At 45.4% G+C, this 14,183-nt stretch overlaps 1 protein-coding gene across 1 annotated transcript in view; it reads left to right on the forward strand.

The window, feature by feature from the left end:
• The window catches only part of ptprn2 (protein tyrosine phosphatase receptor type N2), a 115,567-nt gene extending 101,384 nt beyond the window's left edge, over positions 1–14,183 (forward strand). The window contains exons 16-22 of the mRNA XM_053412548.1: positions 2,106–2,183; positions 4,594–4,713; positions 5,281–5,447; positions 7,721–7,774; positions 8,782–8,846; positions 10,809–10,882; positions 12,826–14,183. Of these exons, the coding sequence (XP_053268523.1) occupies positions 2,106–2,183; positions 4,594–4,713; positions 5,281–5,447; positions 7,721–7,774; positions 8,782–8,846; positions 10,809–10,882; positions 12,826–12,897 (630 nt within the window). The 3' untranslated portion in view covers positions 12,898–14,183. The remainder of the gene's footprint in view (positions 1–2,105; positions 2,184–4,593; positions 4,714–5,280; positions 5,448–7,720; positions 7,775–8,781; positions 8,847–10,808; positions 10,883–12,825) is intronic.

Here is a 14,183-nt window from a genome sequence, read left to right on the forward strand (position 1 = left end):
TGCCTTCTCTGCCCCCTTCTCTTTTTCTTTTTACAAATTCAAACACCGGTCGGCCTTTTCTCCTTCTCCCACCTGTTCTCCGCGCTTTTGTTTCCAAACTATCTGGGATGAGCTGAAGCCGGCGTTTAGCTCCCGAGCTTCCTCTCTCTCTCTCTCTCTCTCTCTCTATCTTATATAAACACGGGATCAAGGCGCTGCAGCGTGTTCAAAGCCGCCACGCTTCTGCTGGAACAGATATTTCGCGGGGAGCTATTTTAGTACAAGCTACTTTACCTCAAACCATAGAGCACTTCTTTGTCTTTCTTGTTGCACTCTCCCTTCTTCCCGCCGTGGCGAGGGGAGGACGGCAGGAACGCGGGCCTACTCTTTCATGCTCGTTCTTTAGTATTCACACAGGGACGTGAGCGCACAGCTACAGTATGTCTGTGTCCTTGAGATTGGCAGAAGCGGAGTGGCGGAGCTAGCGTTCGGCACCAGCCTTTCATTTCTGTGTGTGTTTTTTAAAAACTCACATGAAGAATTTCTGCCCCGGAAAGATGAAGAGAGCATTGAACAACACGCTGAAGGCTAATTGAAGTCCAACACTGGGTAATGAACAGTGTTTCAGTGCATTCATGTGTCTTTTGTGAGAGGTTTTCTACAGAGCAGGCAGTCAGACTCTCACTGTTCAGCCAGCTTTTGTGTAGGTGTACTGAAAGAGCATTTACAGTCACTCAGGTTTCAACTCTGCCCCCCCCCCAACACCACTACCACCTTCTAATAATCATTAAGCTAGACCTGCAGACACCCAGAATGAACACAAACACCCTTTCTTACATCTAGACGCCTAATTCAAGTCATATTTATAAAGAAGCATGAAAAACAAGTTCTTAAAGAAAGGAAAAGCCGTTAATTATCAGCCTGCGATTTCTTGAGCTCTCTCCTTTCGCTAAATGACTCAGTGTTGGACTCATTAAAACGAGGGGGAGATCTTTTGAGCACTACATCAACAATAAGAGGTCGTGACACTCAACTGCAGGTAAATATGCAAAGAAATGAGTCATTTGGACTTTAATTTTTTCTCTAAGATCTTTTATAGGTCTACCAAAAATAATAGTAAATGAAATCCTTCACCAACACAGACACATGAGCATTTGTGTGTATCGGGTTATATTGCAAATATACCCTTACAATGCTTTGTTCTCACACACACACACACACACACAATTACACAATTTCTCCCAACATCTTTCCACCGATGCCTCTCGCACTCGAGGGGGTGCATAAAAATTCACTCAATAAAACGTCATCATTGATTTTGGAGGGGGAAGGGGGCGACCTCAGCCAACACCCACTCAATCAAGTCTCAATCACATCCCTCAAATCAAAGCCGCCCCCCCGTCCCGTGTCATTATGTCCCACCTCAGCGCGCTGCTCCCTCATGTCAACCGCCTCCAGGCTTTCAGGTCCCACCACAATATCATGTTTCTTGCAGGAACATGTCAATGCCCTAAGAAAAATGGAGATCTGGAAGCCATTTCTTGAGGTCTATATTTGTCTGGAGACGTGGTGGAGAAGTCGGTGCACAGCAGCTGAACGAATGATGAGATGAAGCATCGGAGAGTAGAGTCATAAAGTGGTTATTTTGAAAATTCACAGGGTCGGACGCTGGATGTGTCACTGCTGCTTTCACCAGAGTCCAAGGTCCTTTTTCTTTCCCTTTTTTTATGCAAAACATAACGTTTAAAGAGACGAGTCTTTAACAGTTTACTACAAAAACAAGATATAAAACCTTGTCCTTCAAATGTGTGCTCGGCACTGAATGTTAGCTCAGCGTGACATTCACAGCAGCCGGAGTTTTTAGTTTATTGCATTTTTTGAAAAAGCTGCATCTTGAGGACAGAAGGGAACGGGAGGAAAGTTTGAGAGAGAGAGGTCGAATCAATCAAAGGAGGGATGATGGAGAGTAAGATGCAGCGGAGGAAAGAAGGAGGAAATGTTTCCCTTTAAAAGATGCTGATGTTCTGTTTGTTCCTCCGTCCATATGGAGGCTTTGATGCAAGTCTTTTACCCAGACAGAGTGTTTTCATCAGCCAGTCTCACACTCTCTTCTCTCTCTCTCCCAGATGGACCATGACCCTCGCAACCCTACTTACATCTCCTCACAGGGCCCACTCACTTCCACCGTGGCAGACTTCTGGCAGGTAAAACTCATCTCCACTCACTCTCTGTCTTTCTTATTTTCTTTTTACGGTTTTATTTCTGCAGCGGTGAGTGTTTTGTGGATGGGTATTTTGATGTCTTCTTCTTGGCCCAAGATTGTTATATTCATGTTTCTTCAGTGTTTTAGCGCAGAGCAGCGTGTGATTTTTCACCTTTTTCCAAGTTGTGACTGTAAACTTTAACGCTTAAAGCCTGATTGCTGCAGTTTGCATCACACGGTACTAATCAGAGTCATAACAGAGTCTAATCTAAACTCACAGGACAGGATGCACATTTTTTATTCTGTCTTGATTTACAGGAAATCCTTGTATCTGATGTCTGTTTGTAACATTGATTGATTGACATAGAAAAATACAGAATTATTCCATTTTCCCAACATTATACTAAACGCATGACAATCCTTCAAATAGATTATTATTATTTTAGAAAAACTGGATCTTCAGAAAACCTCCCAGTGACAAAAGTAATGGGGACAAATGAGACGCTTGAAATAACTGTGCTGCCATTACATCTGTCATTTAAACAATGTGTCAGTGACACCAGCAGAATACATGAAACCAACCTGCAGCCTCTAGTGTTATATGAAAGTCTCGTTACACACACATCTACAGGAAGTCTAATATCATTTATCATACTCCTGATGTTTGCTTAGATTAGCCTTTTTCCTCTTGTCCCGAAATGTCAGAGGAGCTCGCCATCAATCACCGGCTGTTCTAAAACATGTTGACTCGTGTGGAGGTATTTTCTTAAATGACCTATGGTTGCCAAATGGCGTTCGTATAGGTTAATAGGAAGGCACTGTAGTCATCAGAGGGCCCATCACCTCCATATGGGGAAGTCTTGCTGGCCGTGCACTCTGCACTTGAACGCTGCCGACTTGGTGCTGGCACAGAGGCCAGAGCCGGTTCTGTTTGGTTCTGCACATTAAAAATCCATATACTGTCATTTAAATGGCTTTTTTAACTTAAAAAAACGTTCATGCTTTCAAGCTCTGTCCTCACGTTAATGAAATAGAGAAACACTCTGCACATTTTGTGAAAAATGTACATTAATTGACCACATCAGCTCAAATAGAAATGAAAGCTGCCCTGCTCTCTGTTCAATTTGTGCCTTAATTGAAACAGTTGATAATTGTCTCTCAGTCATTTTGCTTATTTGTTTGTTTTTCTGCCAAATTCCTTATGCGCCATGTGAATTAATGCACATCCATTAGCTTATGTTCTGTTTCACCGTGAACTCAACTCTTCCCAATTAAGCAGAATAATAATGGAAGATTAGACACAGATCAACATCAGCTCTGTCTCTGGGAAAGAAGTAGGAACCGTTCATTATTGGACGTGGTTAACCTTGGACTGTGGCACTCTCTCTCTCCTTCCATTAAAAGTAAACAAACGAGGGGAAACACCGACGCTCTCATGCAAATGGACGGTGCAGTAGGCAAATCTTCCTCTTTTTTTTGCTCTGTCCTCTCTAATCCATACTGGCCCCAGGCAGGCTGTGGAAGGCGGCTCTTAATCCTCCACTCCTCATTCCTCCATCCGTTCATCCTTCACTCCTCGATCCTTCCCCCCACCACCCTTCCACCCTTCCTCCCTTCCTCCCCTCCTCCATCTCCTTGCTATTACCTCAGTTCGACGGTGCCTCGCTCTCCTGCTCTCCTCAGAATTCGATGCAAGAAGAAAAAACAATCAGCATAAGTTCACACAGCGGCTTGTTTTCGGAAGAAAAAAGAAACACAGATGATGGGTTCTGGCTGAAAATGGAAAACAGGAATGCACCTTTTCCTCCCAACACCTGCAAAATATTAGCCATACTTTACAAGACTAAATGCATAACATTACGTCCCATTATCACCTAACCTAATCTCATCACATCCTGGCACAGTTGGCGTGTAATGTGTCCACTGGGCCGGATCCCAGAAGCCCGTGGTTAGTGTATTGTCAGGGCCATTGTGTTTTTATAGCAATCATAAAACCTGTGTTTCCTCCTCATTTTCCTAATGGCTGCCGTGGGCCTGTATTTTTTCCCAAGGACACATTAGATTGTGATAAGATGAAACGGGGGCGGGTGGTGCAGTCGGTGTTGTGATCTCGCTCACATGACGGAGAGGGGGCGACACATGACGCGCCCCCCCCCGCTGCTCGACCCAGCATTTATCATTTGTCACACGCGGAGAGGTGACATTTATTCATACTTCCTGCACCGAGATTAAGAAATCAATTTCACCCTGATACCCGGCTGCCGTGTAATGCTAATTTTCAATATGCCGCTCCGAGTGGCACAGGTCCGCCCCACGTTAGTGCCATTGTGTCTCCAGATGCTTGTGAAAGGCCTGTCGTCTCAGAAAGTGCGTCTGTGACGGGCGTCTGACATCTGTCCCCCGATGTGTAGATGGTGTGGGAGAGCGGCTGCGTCGTCATCGTCATGCTGACGCCACTCTCGGAGAATGGAGTGAAGCAGTGTCACCACTACTGGCCCGACGAGGGATCTGATGTCTACCACATATACGAGGTACGTGACTGAGAGGGTTTCACAGCTTGCCAGTAAATAGACATGTTGAGAAAACGCATCTCTTTCCTCAAAACTGTTCATTGCTGCAGCTCCTCTTTTCAGAATCTGTCTGAAACGGTTGTTTTTTAGCTCCTGTCTCTTTAAGACCCCCCCTGCTCCGATTGGTCAGCTGGCCCGCTCTGTTCTGATTGGTCGACCACTTTCAGCACGGGCCTCTCATTTTACCTGTCTTCGTCTGTCAGAACCAGCTGCACGGTGTGAGATGAGCTCCCTCCACCGAAGACTTTGGTCTTTTTAACTCCGTAGAACTTTTAAATTCACAAAAAAAAAAAAATAACACACCCGAGGAAAGAAACACTGAAAAAGCACAATATGTGTCCTTTCAAGAAATCCATCTTCCAACAAAAAGGCAAAAAAGCATGTGCCTGGAAACAGAGATTATGTGGTTATTTAGGAAGTAGGTGCTGGTGCTATCTGCACAACTAGAAACCACTCAGGGTTCATCAGGAATGAGCTGGTTTGTGTATTTTGTATGAGCTACCTCTTTAAATCTAAATGTATCTACAGGTCAACCTGGTGTCCGAGCACATCTGGTGTGAGGACTTCCTGGTGCGGAGCTTCTACCTTAAGAATCTGCAGACCAACGAGACTCGCACCGTCACCCAGTTCCACTTCCTGTCCTGGATGGACCGCGGGATCCCCGCCTCGGCCAGGACGCTGCTGGACTTCCGCAGGTAGAGTGGAGATCCTGCTCCGAGATTTCACCACTTCTACAACCGAGCTTTGTTCTTAATCACCTTCCTTTATATATTCTGTATTCTGTCAGTGCCTCTTCTGGTCCCTTCTCCCTTTTTTGCCCCTTTTGCCTTCTGGTGTCCTAGAGAATGGTTCTAATACGGCCTGTGTTTCTGCACTCTCCCTTTCATCCTGGGCCTATTCCCCCTCACCTCCCTCCAGCACATGTGATGCAGCAAATGAACAGCCCCTGCACTTGCCTGGCTTGGCTTGGGAAGAGAAGGGAAAAAAAAATCACCTACTTCAAACACCCAATTAAATCAGAGCTGTCGCGCTAAAACATGGGAGAGGGGGAAAGATAGTGACTGAATAACCTCACTCTGTTCTCCATATAATGTGTTCTGGCAGAGGAGAAGCAATCGCTCCTCAGGGAGAACCCAGGAGGGAGAGGAGAAGACCTCCAAATGAGAATAGATGCATCTGATTTGTGGATGGAAGTCTATCCCTGCTTTTGTAATGCAGATGAGAGGGGGGGTGGGGGGGGTGGGGGGGGGGTGTGCAGTGTTATCATGTCATCCTTCCCTGACAGAGTTGGTACTGTTTTTTTTCCCGTTTTTTTTTTTCAGATTAAACTGGGTGAGGCTTGCAGGCAGCTCTATTCATATATGTTATTGGTGTGTAGGTTTGAGCTGTGATGTGATAACCCCCTCCCCCCCCCCCTCATCAATGCTGCTGCAGGTTATTGGGAATTTAAACGGGTTTGGCACGGTTTTCACGGTTTTGGCCACCTCTGTATATTGCGGTTGCCAGTGTCATTTTTGTGATGTTGCAGCTAGTAATATGAGCCCAGTTGCATAGTCACAAAAGTGATCATTGGAAACTGTGTCTCCTCAGCCAGGCCCGTGCACAAACTGTCTTTCGCTCACTCCCTGTCTCCTGCTCCTCCTCCTCCTCCTCCTCCTCCTCCTCCTCCTCCTGCTCCTCCTCCTCTCACTGCTCCTTCCTCTGACTTGCATGGGAACTCCAACCATCTCTGTGTGCTCTTTAACCAAGGACGTATTTTACCAACATATTTGCAATAAAAAAAAAACATTCAATACAAAGCAATGAATTCAAAAAAACATTTCTACTGCAATTGGAACCGTTTAACTGGATTTTGATATTCAGCAGTTTTCAATACATGTATTTGAATGATGAAGCCAGGGGTGTTTGTTTTTTTAACTGAAGATCAAGATCAAGCTCACGAGGACAGAGCTCACCTGCACTTTGAAATGCAAGTTCAGTTCTCAGCCGAAGCTCTGAAGGAACGATTGTGTAGGAAACTTCACAAAACACAACATATTCAGGAGGAAAATTACAAATGAATCGGTACAGGAAGCTTGAAATATATATAAGAAGTGATAAATGAGTAATGCATGATATCAAATATGTATGTAGATATAACATCCTTCTGTGTTTTTTTAGTAAAAACGAAAAATAATTGCAAGCTGCAGCACATTATAATCGCTGTGGGTTGTAGCACTGATATCACAGTGGTACTAATAAGTGACACAAACAACTGACGAACGCAGTATGATTTATGTTGCATACATTTAATTATTCACATACTACAAATAATAAATCGGATGCATGATTAATGTGAAACTCTGGATTAAACTACAGCCGCTGCACGACGAGCTGAGCACTCATTGTTCACGTTGTGGATGAAATGTGAAACGGGGGGGGGGGGGGGTGGGGGGGGGGAGCAGAAGCTCTCGGTGTAGTCAGTTTCCATGGCAACGCCCGGGTTGTGTGAAAAAGGGCTTGTTGGTCTTCGCCGTGCCCGTTGTGGTGTGCGACACTCGCACCCGGCCGGGGGTCAATGCGTCGGCGGTCGGCGATCCCAGCATCGATCCGCCGCCGCCGCCCGCATCCGCTCGGCCACACGTCCCGTCTGAAGTGATGCTCGACTTGTGTTTGACGTGGATGTCTCTCTTTCATTCTCCCTCTCTCTCCTTGCCCCTCATATTAAAAGTGATTGAGCGACAGGAGGGAGGAGGAGGGGAGGGGGGGGGCATCACTCTGGATTCTCTTGGTTCTGTCTGTTGATTATTGCTCCCCCCCCCCCACCCCCACCCCACCCCGTCCCCCATGAGTCACATTTGACCACCTTTACCTGTCGCTGTTATAACTCAGCGGAAAGATTCGATCCCGCGTCCAGTGTATGTTTTACCAGTCCGTTCCCGTGATGTCACACTAACTGTGAATTCTCTCTTTCTTTCTCTTATTCCAGAAAGGTTAACAAGTGCTACCGGGGTCGATCGTGCCCAATAATCGTTCACTGCAGGCAAGTATGACTGTTTGATCGCTGTGACACTGGCCGTGCGGCTGAACTGGGATGCAGAGTGTTTGCCTGTGTGTTGGAGGGGAGGAGGTGGGGGGGGGCTGTTTATTTAAACCCGCTCAGTCCATTTACTCTACACGGATCCGCTGTTTATTCCGCTGCCTGCGTGTGTCTGTATGGAAAAACTGTGGCAAGGTGACACGCAGCCAAACACTCCATTTCCCCGTTTGGTCGAGTTTGATTGGTTTGTATTAAACACCAGGTATCTGTCTTCACCACTTTTAATAGTCACATCCTGTTAAGTCATGCGTGGGGCCAGGCAGCCCGCTCTCCCACTGAGGGAGCTGTGCAGAATGAGTGTCTAGCACTGGATTAATGAAGCACTGGTGCTCAGGCCACTCTCCTGTTTTATTGGCCTTGCCTTTATTAGAGAGATGTGCACGCCTTGTTTGCAATTAACATGCAGAGCCGCTGAATGGCCGGCGGGCACAAAGGGAGGCTTTTCATAAGACTATCTCTGGAGTAATGGAAAAGCAAGGCTCTCCAAAAGCTGTTCTCGAGCCGCCCCTGGCCTCTCAACCTCTCCTCTGCTCCCGAGGTGCATGCATTTAAAAGCCTTTGTCCCCAGTGTGCCTCAGAAACCATTCCCCTCTCCCCAGTAGCCCGGGCCAGTCTCAAGACCACACATGCTCTCGTGTGCACAGGCTTAACATAATCACATTTATTGGAACATCAAATATTCACATCTCTTCAGGTACTTTCAAAAGAATATCGGGGATCATTATCGATTACTGCCACTTAAGTATTTCATGTTATCTGCGCCATCAGGTTTTAAGCAGCGTGCAGAGTTTAACGGGTGTTTAAAGAGACTCCACAGCCTCTCAGCCGATGCCGATGTAAATTAGCAATTTGTTTCCTTGTGAGAAAAACACTGTGAGATTAAAGCGTCCGCAGGTTCCCTCTGCAACCCTAATCATCTCCCTCTCTCTCTCCTCTCTCTCTCTCTGCAGTGATGGAGCTGGCAGGAGTGGGACTTACATTCTGATTGACATGGTCCTCAATAAGATGGCGAAAGGTAACGATCAATGGCTTCCCTTTCTCTCTCTCTGCTCGCGTGGAAGTGTTGCCCAGGCAACGCTAAAGCCTCTCATTTTGCTCGGAGGGTCTCGGGGGGGCATTAGAGGCCGACTCTTCTGAGGCCTGGAAAGGCGGCGGCGGGAGACCGAGACAGAAAATGGGAGAGAGAGAGAGGAACAAACAGAAAACAGAGAAATAGAAAATGACAAAGAAACCTGTGAGCACATTAGTAATTATCTGTCGGAGTCACCGTCACGCAGTATTGACCTGCATCATGATTGCTGCGTGAATTTAGATGGCACATCCATGGAAATGACATGTTTAAAGAGAAGATGCCTCCCAATGGTTTTTTTGATCAATATTTAATATTTAAGGGTAACAATGCATTTTTTTTATTTCCTTTTTGATTTATTCTGAACAATCAGTACAGTTTGCAGCCGACAGTCCCTCGGAAAGATCGTCTTTATTTTTTACTCAAATCCAACTGTGTGACATCACCAGGATCAGAGGTGCTTTCATGTTGGATTTGAGTTGGTCCCTCCCAAATGATTTATGATCCTAAAAGTCTAAGAAGACAAGAAGCATTTCACAGTAACATGCAAATTATTATCTGCAGAGGTAAATAGAAAATAACTGAGCAGGAAAAAAGACCTGAAATGGATCACTATCAATACTACACTTTAAAACCATCCATGGCCTAGCCCTACAACCCCCCCTGCCCTTCGCCCTTTGACCTCTGCGCTTTACCCCCCCTCTCTGTCTGCGATCAGAGCAGGTTGGGAGGACACAGCGATGCAGCCCTTCCCTTCACTGACTGTACAACAGTAATAACCCTGACCCCCGCTGATGGAGGTTCGTGTAGTTCAGTGACCAACGCGTCGTTGTCCCCAACCATGAAAGACGCCACCCAGCCTCTTCTTAACCTTTTGTTTCCCCGGCCGCGGAAGAGAAAAATGTATAAAATGAACATAATCTCACTCTCAAAAGCTTTTTTACTTTGGTCGAGGAGCCTCTCTTCAGCTTAACTTTGGAATCCAGCCCTTCTGAGACATGAAAGTCTTGAGCTCTGGAGTAGTTTGAGTACCGAGTCCAGCTGCATTAAATCCCCCTTCTTCTCTCTCTCTCTCTCTCTCACCCACACTAACACACACACCCACAAACACACACACACACACACACACACACATCTCTGCTCTTGCTCCATCTCTTTTGCGTCCTTTCTCTGCTTCACTTTCAAAAGCATCTTGAGAGTTCAGGGTCTCTCTCTCTCTCTCTCTCTCTCTCTCTCTCTCTCTCTCTCTCTCTCTCTCTCTCTCTCTTTCTCGCTATCTATCTCTCTCTCTCTCTCTCTCTCCCCCTCACTCTCTCTCCTTCTCTTCCCATTTTATTCTCTTTCCTTTTGTTGATTTTTTCAGTTCAGCTCTCGTGTACTTCTCAGAAATCCATAAATCTGAAAGTAGGATAAGATTTCCAGATTCACATGAGCCAAAGCTGACTTAACTCGCCAGCAGCTGATCACTGCTGAGAGCGAGCAACTGTTGCACGGGTTAATCATCAGTGTGGCGGCTGCGAGGGCTATAAATCATTTTAATTAGGGTTTTGTTGATCCTCACACACACACACTCAGATATTTATGTATCAAAAAGCTCTTAGCAGACTTTACAGTTGCACACAATCCAAACCGATTCTTCCAAGAGATTATCACAGAGAACGCAGCGCTCCACGTTTTGTTTTTTTTTAAATGCATTATTGCACATTTCCCAGAACCACCAAAAATATCCTCTTGCATATTTTATCGAGAAACAGTCCGTGGCTCTCGTCCAAGTCTTTCGAGGGATGAATGTAATAATTTTCAATCGCTGCACTGTTCCAAAGGGAGCCCGGCATAAAGAGAGATTGACAGATGTGAGCTGGATTACTCCGCTGCTTTGAACTCAGTCCAATTTTCGGTCTGTTGCAGGTGCTAAAGAGATTGATATTGCCGCTACCCTGGAGCACTTGAGAGACCAGAGAGCTGGCATGGTCCAGACAAAGGTAAGGTCCCCGGCTTTGAGTTGGAGAGGTGGGGGGGAGCATGCAAGGAAAGGAGGGAGGGAGGGGGGGAGGGAGGGAGGAGGGGCTGCAGTCATTCAAACAGACGATTGTGTACTTCATGTGCCCGGGATCAGGGGGAATGATGTGGTAATGGATAACTGCTTTAGAATTAGAACAACCTCGTCCACATTTAATTGCAGAGACTTTAAAACTGATGGAGATCTTCTGTTGGAGAAATACATGCATTTGAAGATTTTCCTTATTTCTGTCACATAAACAAATAAGATAAACATAAAAAAGAAAGATAATTGAATCAAGGACATAATGCTCAAACCCCCACGTTTGGCTGTTGTTGTTTTTTTTTGCTTTAAAATTGAAATTTAAAAAGAATCTCCTTTTCTTTGTCTTTTATTTCGTTTTCATCCTGATAAATGTTCCCTGTGTTTCACACTCCTGTAACACCCACACTGCCACTACTTAAACGCTTTAGTCTCAACAGCTTATATCACAGCGAGCCCTCCACCCCACACCATTTTGGAAAACAGCTTCACGTGTGTTCTCTCACCCACTAACGCAGATAACAGGTGGGAAGTCTAGTTTTCCTCCTCTCTTGTTATTGGAGGGAACAATTATAATAGTAATAGTGATAGTAATAATAATAAAGGCACACCTCATGCAGCGGTGGGTAATAATATTTATGGAGGCTGCCTGCTAACAGACGCCAGCGTTTCCTAGATGGCTCATTAAAGCTGCGTTTACATCTGCGCCCTCTGTTCGACGAAGGAGAGCTTCTCCCTCTCTCCCTCTCTCCCTCTCTCCCTCTCTCCCTCCCTCCTTTTCTTTACCGACATGTCAAAGTGAAATTATATTGGCGTATTGTTGATTCCACTCTGTGGCTTCATGCTGCGTCTACACTGAAATGAAACTGTAATGAGGTATGAAATGTTAGAATTATGGTTTTAAGGATTAGACATCCAGTCATTTGCCACTTTATTTTTGGAGCTTGCAAAAAAAACAAGAGAAGGTTTATTTTCCTTCTTTTTCTGCTTTTGACATAAACATGCAGTTATTAAAGCAGGTCCGACCAGTTTGCTTCTTCCTCACTCGTCCTCCTTCTCTGATCAGTCAGGCAGAGATTGATCTCCCCCCAGTGGCGTGAATATGAACAGCAAGAACCAAACTTCATTTAAAATGTTTCTCTTTAATACACAGAAACTTTAAACCCAACCTGGGATTAGATATATAACTGCATTGTGGGTATAGATGGATGCACTTACATGTTTTCCTGCAGCATTGCAACATCAGAACACACAGATAAAAATAGAAAAACACTTCACTGCACAGAGAAAGCCACCAGTGACTCCTCCGTATTGATTTAGGTTCTCCTCAGGCCAGACCATGGCAGCCTGTGTGTTGACACATCTAAAGACTGTTCCCTCCAAACTCCTACGTACCGTTTCTCTGTGCGAGGACCCCGTGGCCCACAGCCTGGGGAGAGGAGAGGGATATAAAAACACCAGGTCCATGGGGCGAACATCAATCAGCCCCTTTTTGCTCTCCGCAGGGAAAACCATGAGTCGGATTGGCAAATACATGCACACACACACACCAACACACACACACACACACTGAGCTGAGAGACAGCTTGACTCAAAAGCTCCATTTTAAGACACACCTGGCTGGATCAATGGCAGCGCAGGGTACACATGCACAGCGAGATGAAAGCTCAGAGAGAGAGAGCTTCACCTTCACCTCCAGTCTGTGGTCACACACATCCCAGGCAGGGTCAGGAGAGTTATGATGATGGAGGAGGGGAGAGGAGGAGGGGGAGGCGGCGGCAGCTGCCAATCATTCTGTGGTGGTCGTTCCTGAACCATTACACACACTAATACTTTCTCCTTCCCTCCCTTCTTTCTGCATCTTCTTCTCCTCCTCCTCAACAGGAGCAGTTTGAGTTTGGGCTGACAGCCGTGGCAGAGGAGGTGAATGCCATCCTGAAGGCGCTTCCACAGTGAAGGCATCGTCGCCCACCCCCCACCCCCCCTACACACACACACACACACACACACACACACTCACCTTCTCCTCGCTCGCTGAGCACCGGTTTCCTCTGCCCACTCAAGACTGACATCTCTCCCTGCCCTTCCTTCTCCTCCTCGCTCTGTTTCTCTCTTCTCTGTCGCTGCCTCCTCTTCACCTCTATATATACCGTATACCTATGAATGTTGTGCCAGACATTGCACCTGGATCCGTATTTGCTAATGCCGCCGGCTGTCGATCTGAGATCTGTGTCGTTTGAGTGATCCGGGGGGCAGCGAGGTCCGATTTGATTTGATGGAGGATCTTAGATCAGCACTCGCACAGTAAGACCTTCCCCCTCCCTGGTCCTCTATAACTGTGATGTTGTTCCTGAACAGTGCCATTGATTTTTTTTTATTCGAAATAACCCGTTCTGATGCAGAGGAAAAGACATTTAAACCTCGTACTTTATGAAATGTTTAAAAACGTGTATATTCAGTGTCCCTGAGGCCACGTGAATGTCTTCATTTCACCTCAATCTGTCTTGTGTTTCTAAAGATTCTATATGCGACAAAGAAAAAACGCAAATTGTCATATTTTAGAGTGGGTTAAAGAAATAATAAACCAGCTCATCTTTGCAGCAAGTGAAGAAGTTTTAGAATAATAAAGCAAATGAAGTTATCGCCTGTATAAATCATATACATAACTGTACAGAATGTTTCCCCCTTATTGAATTGATGGCGTTTTTTGGAAATAAACTCCTCACGTTTCCTCCTCCTCTGTGATCTGAATCGACGACTGTATACTCAGCATCACACGTGTAGATGTTAATGTGTTTGTGTATTGTTGTATTGTTGTATTTTGAGTGCGGACATCTCCGTCTGTACTGAACCACAGACTCTCCGACTCGTAGAAAAGCCTCACGGATCTCGATCATCGCAACATATCAGCTGCTTTTATTTGTTTTTCTCGTTGATTTTACATTTCTTACATCATGAATCGTTCGTCACATCTCATGTTAATAGTAAATGTGAAATTTAGATAACTGACATAGTTATCGCTTCTATTTAGAAATGTTGTCAACCTATATTCATAAAAAAAAAAAAAAAAGATATTTAAGCAGAACTTATATTGGAGTGAATTTGTTTGTCCCCTCCATCACTGGTATATTGTGATATTTTGTGCAACAGGACAGATTATTCCCTCAATGTATAGATGACGAATGACTCAATGAATAGTGCTATCTGAAATATATATATATAAATATATATACTGAGCCTCA

The sequence above is a fragment of the Pleuronectes platessa genome, chromosome 20 (genome assembly GCF_947347685.1).
Source record: "Pleuronectes platessa chromosome 20, fPlePla1.1, whole genome shotgun sequence".
Lineage (NCBI taxonomy): Eukaryota > Metazoa > Chordata > Actinopteri > Pleuronectiformes > Pleuronectidae > Pleuronectes > Pleuronectes platessa.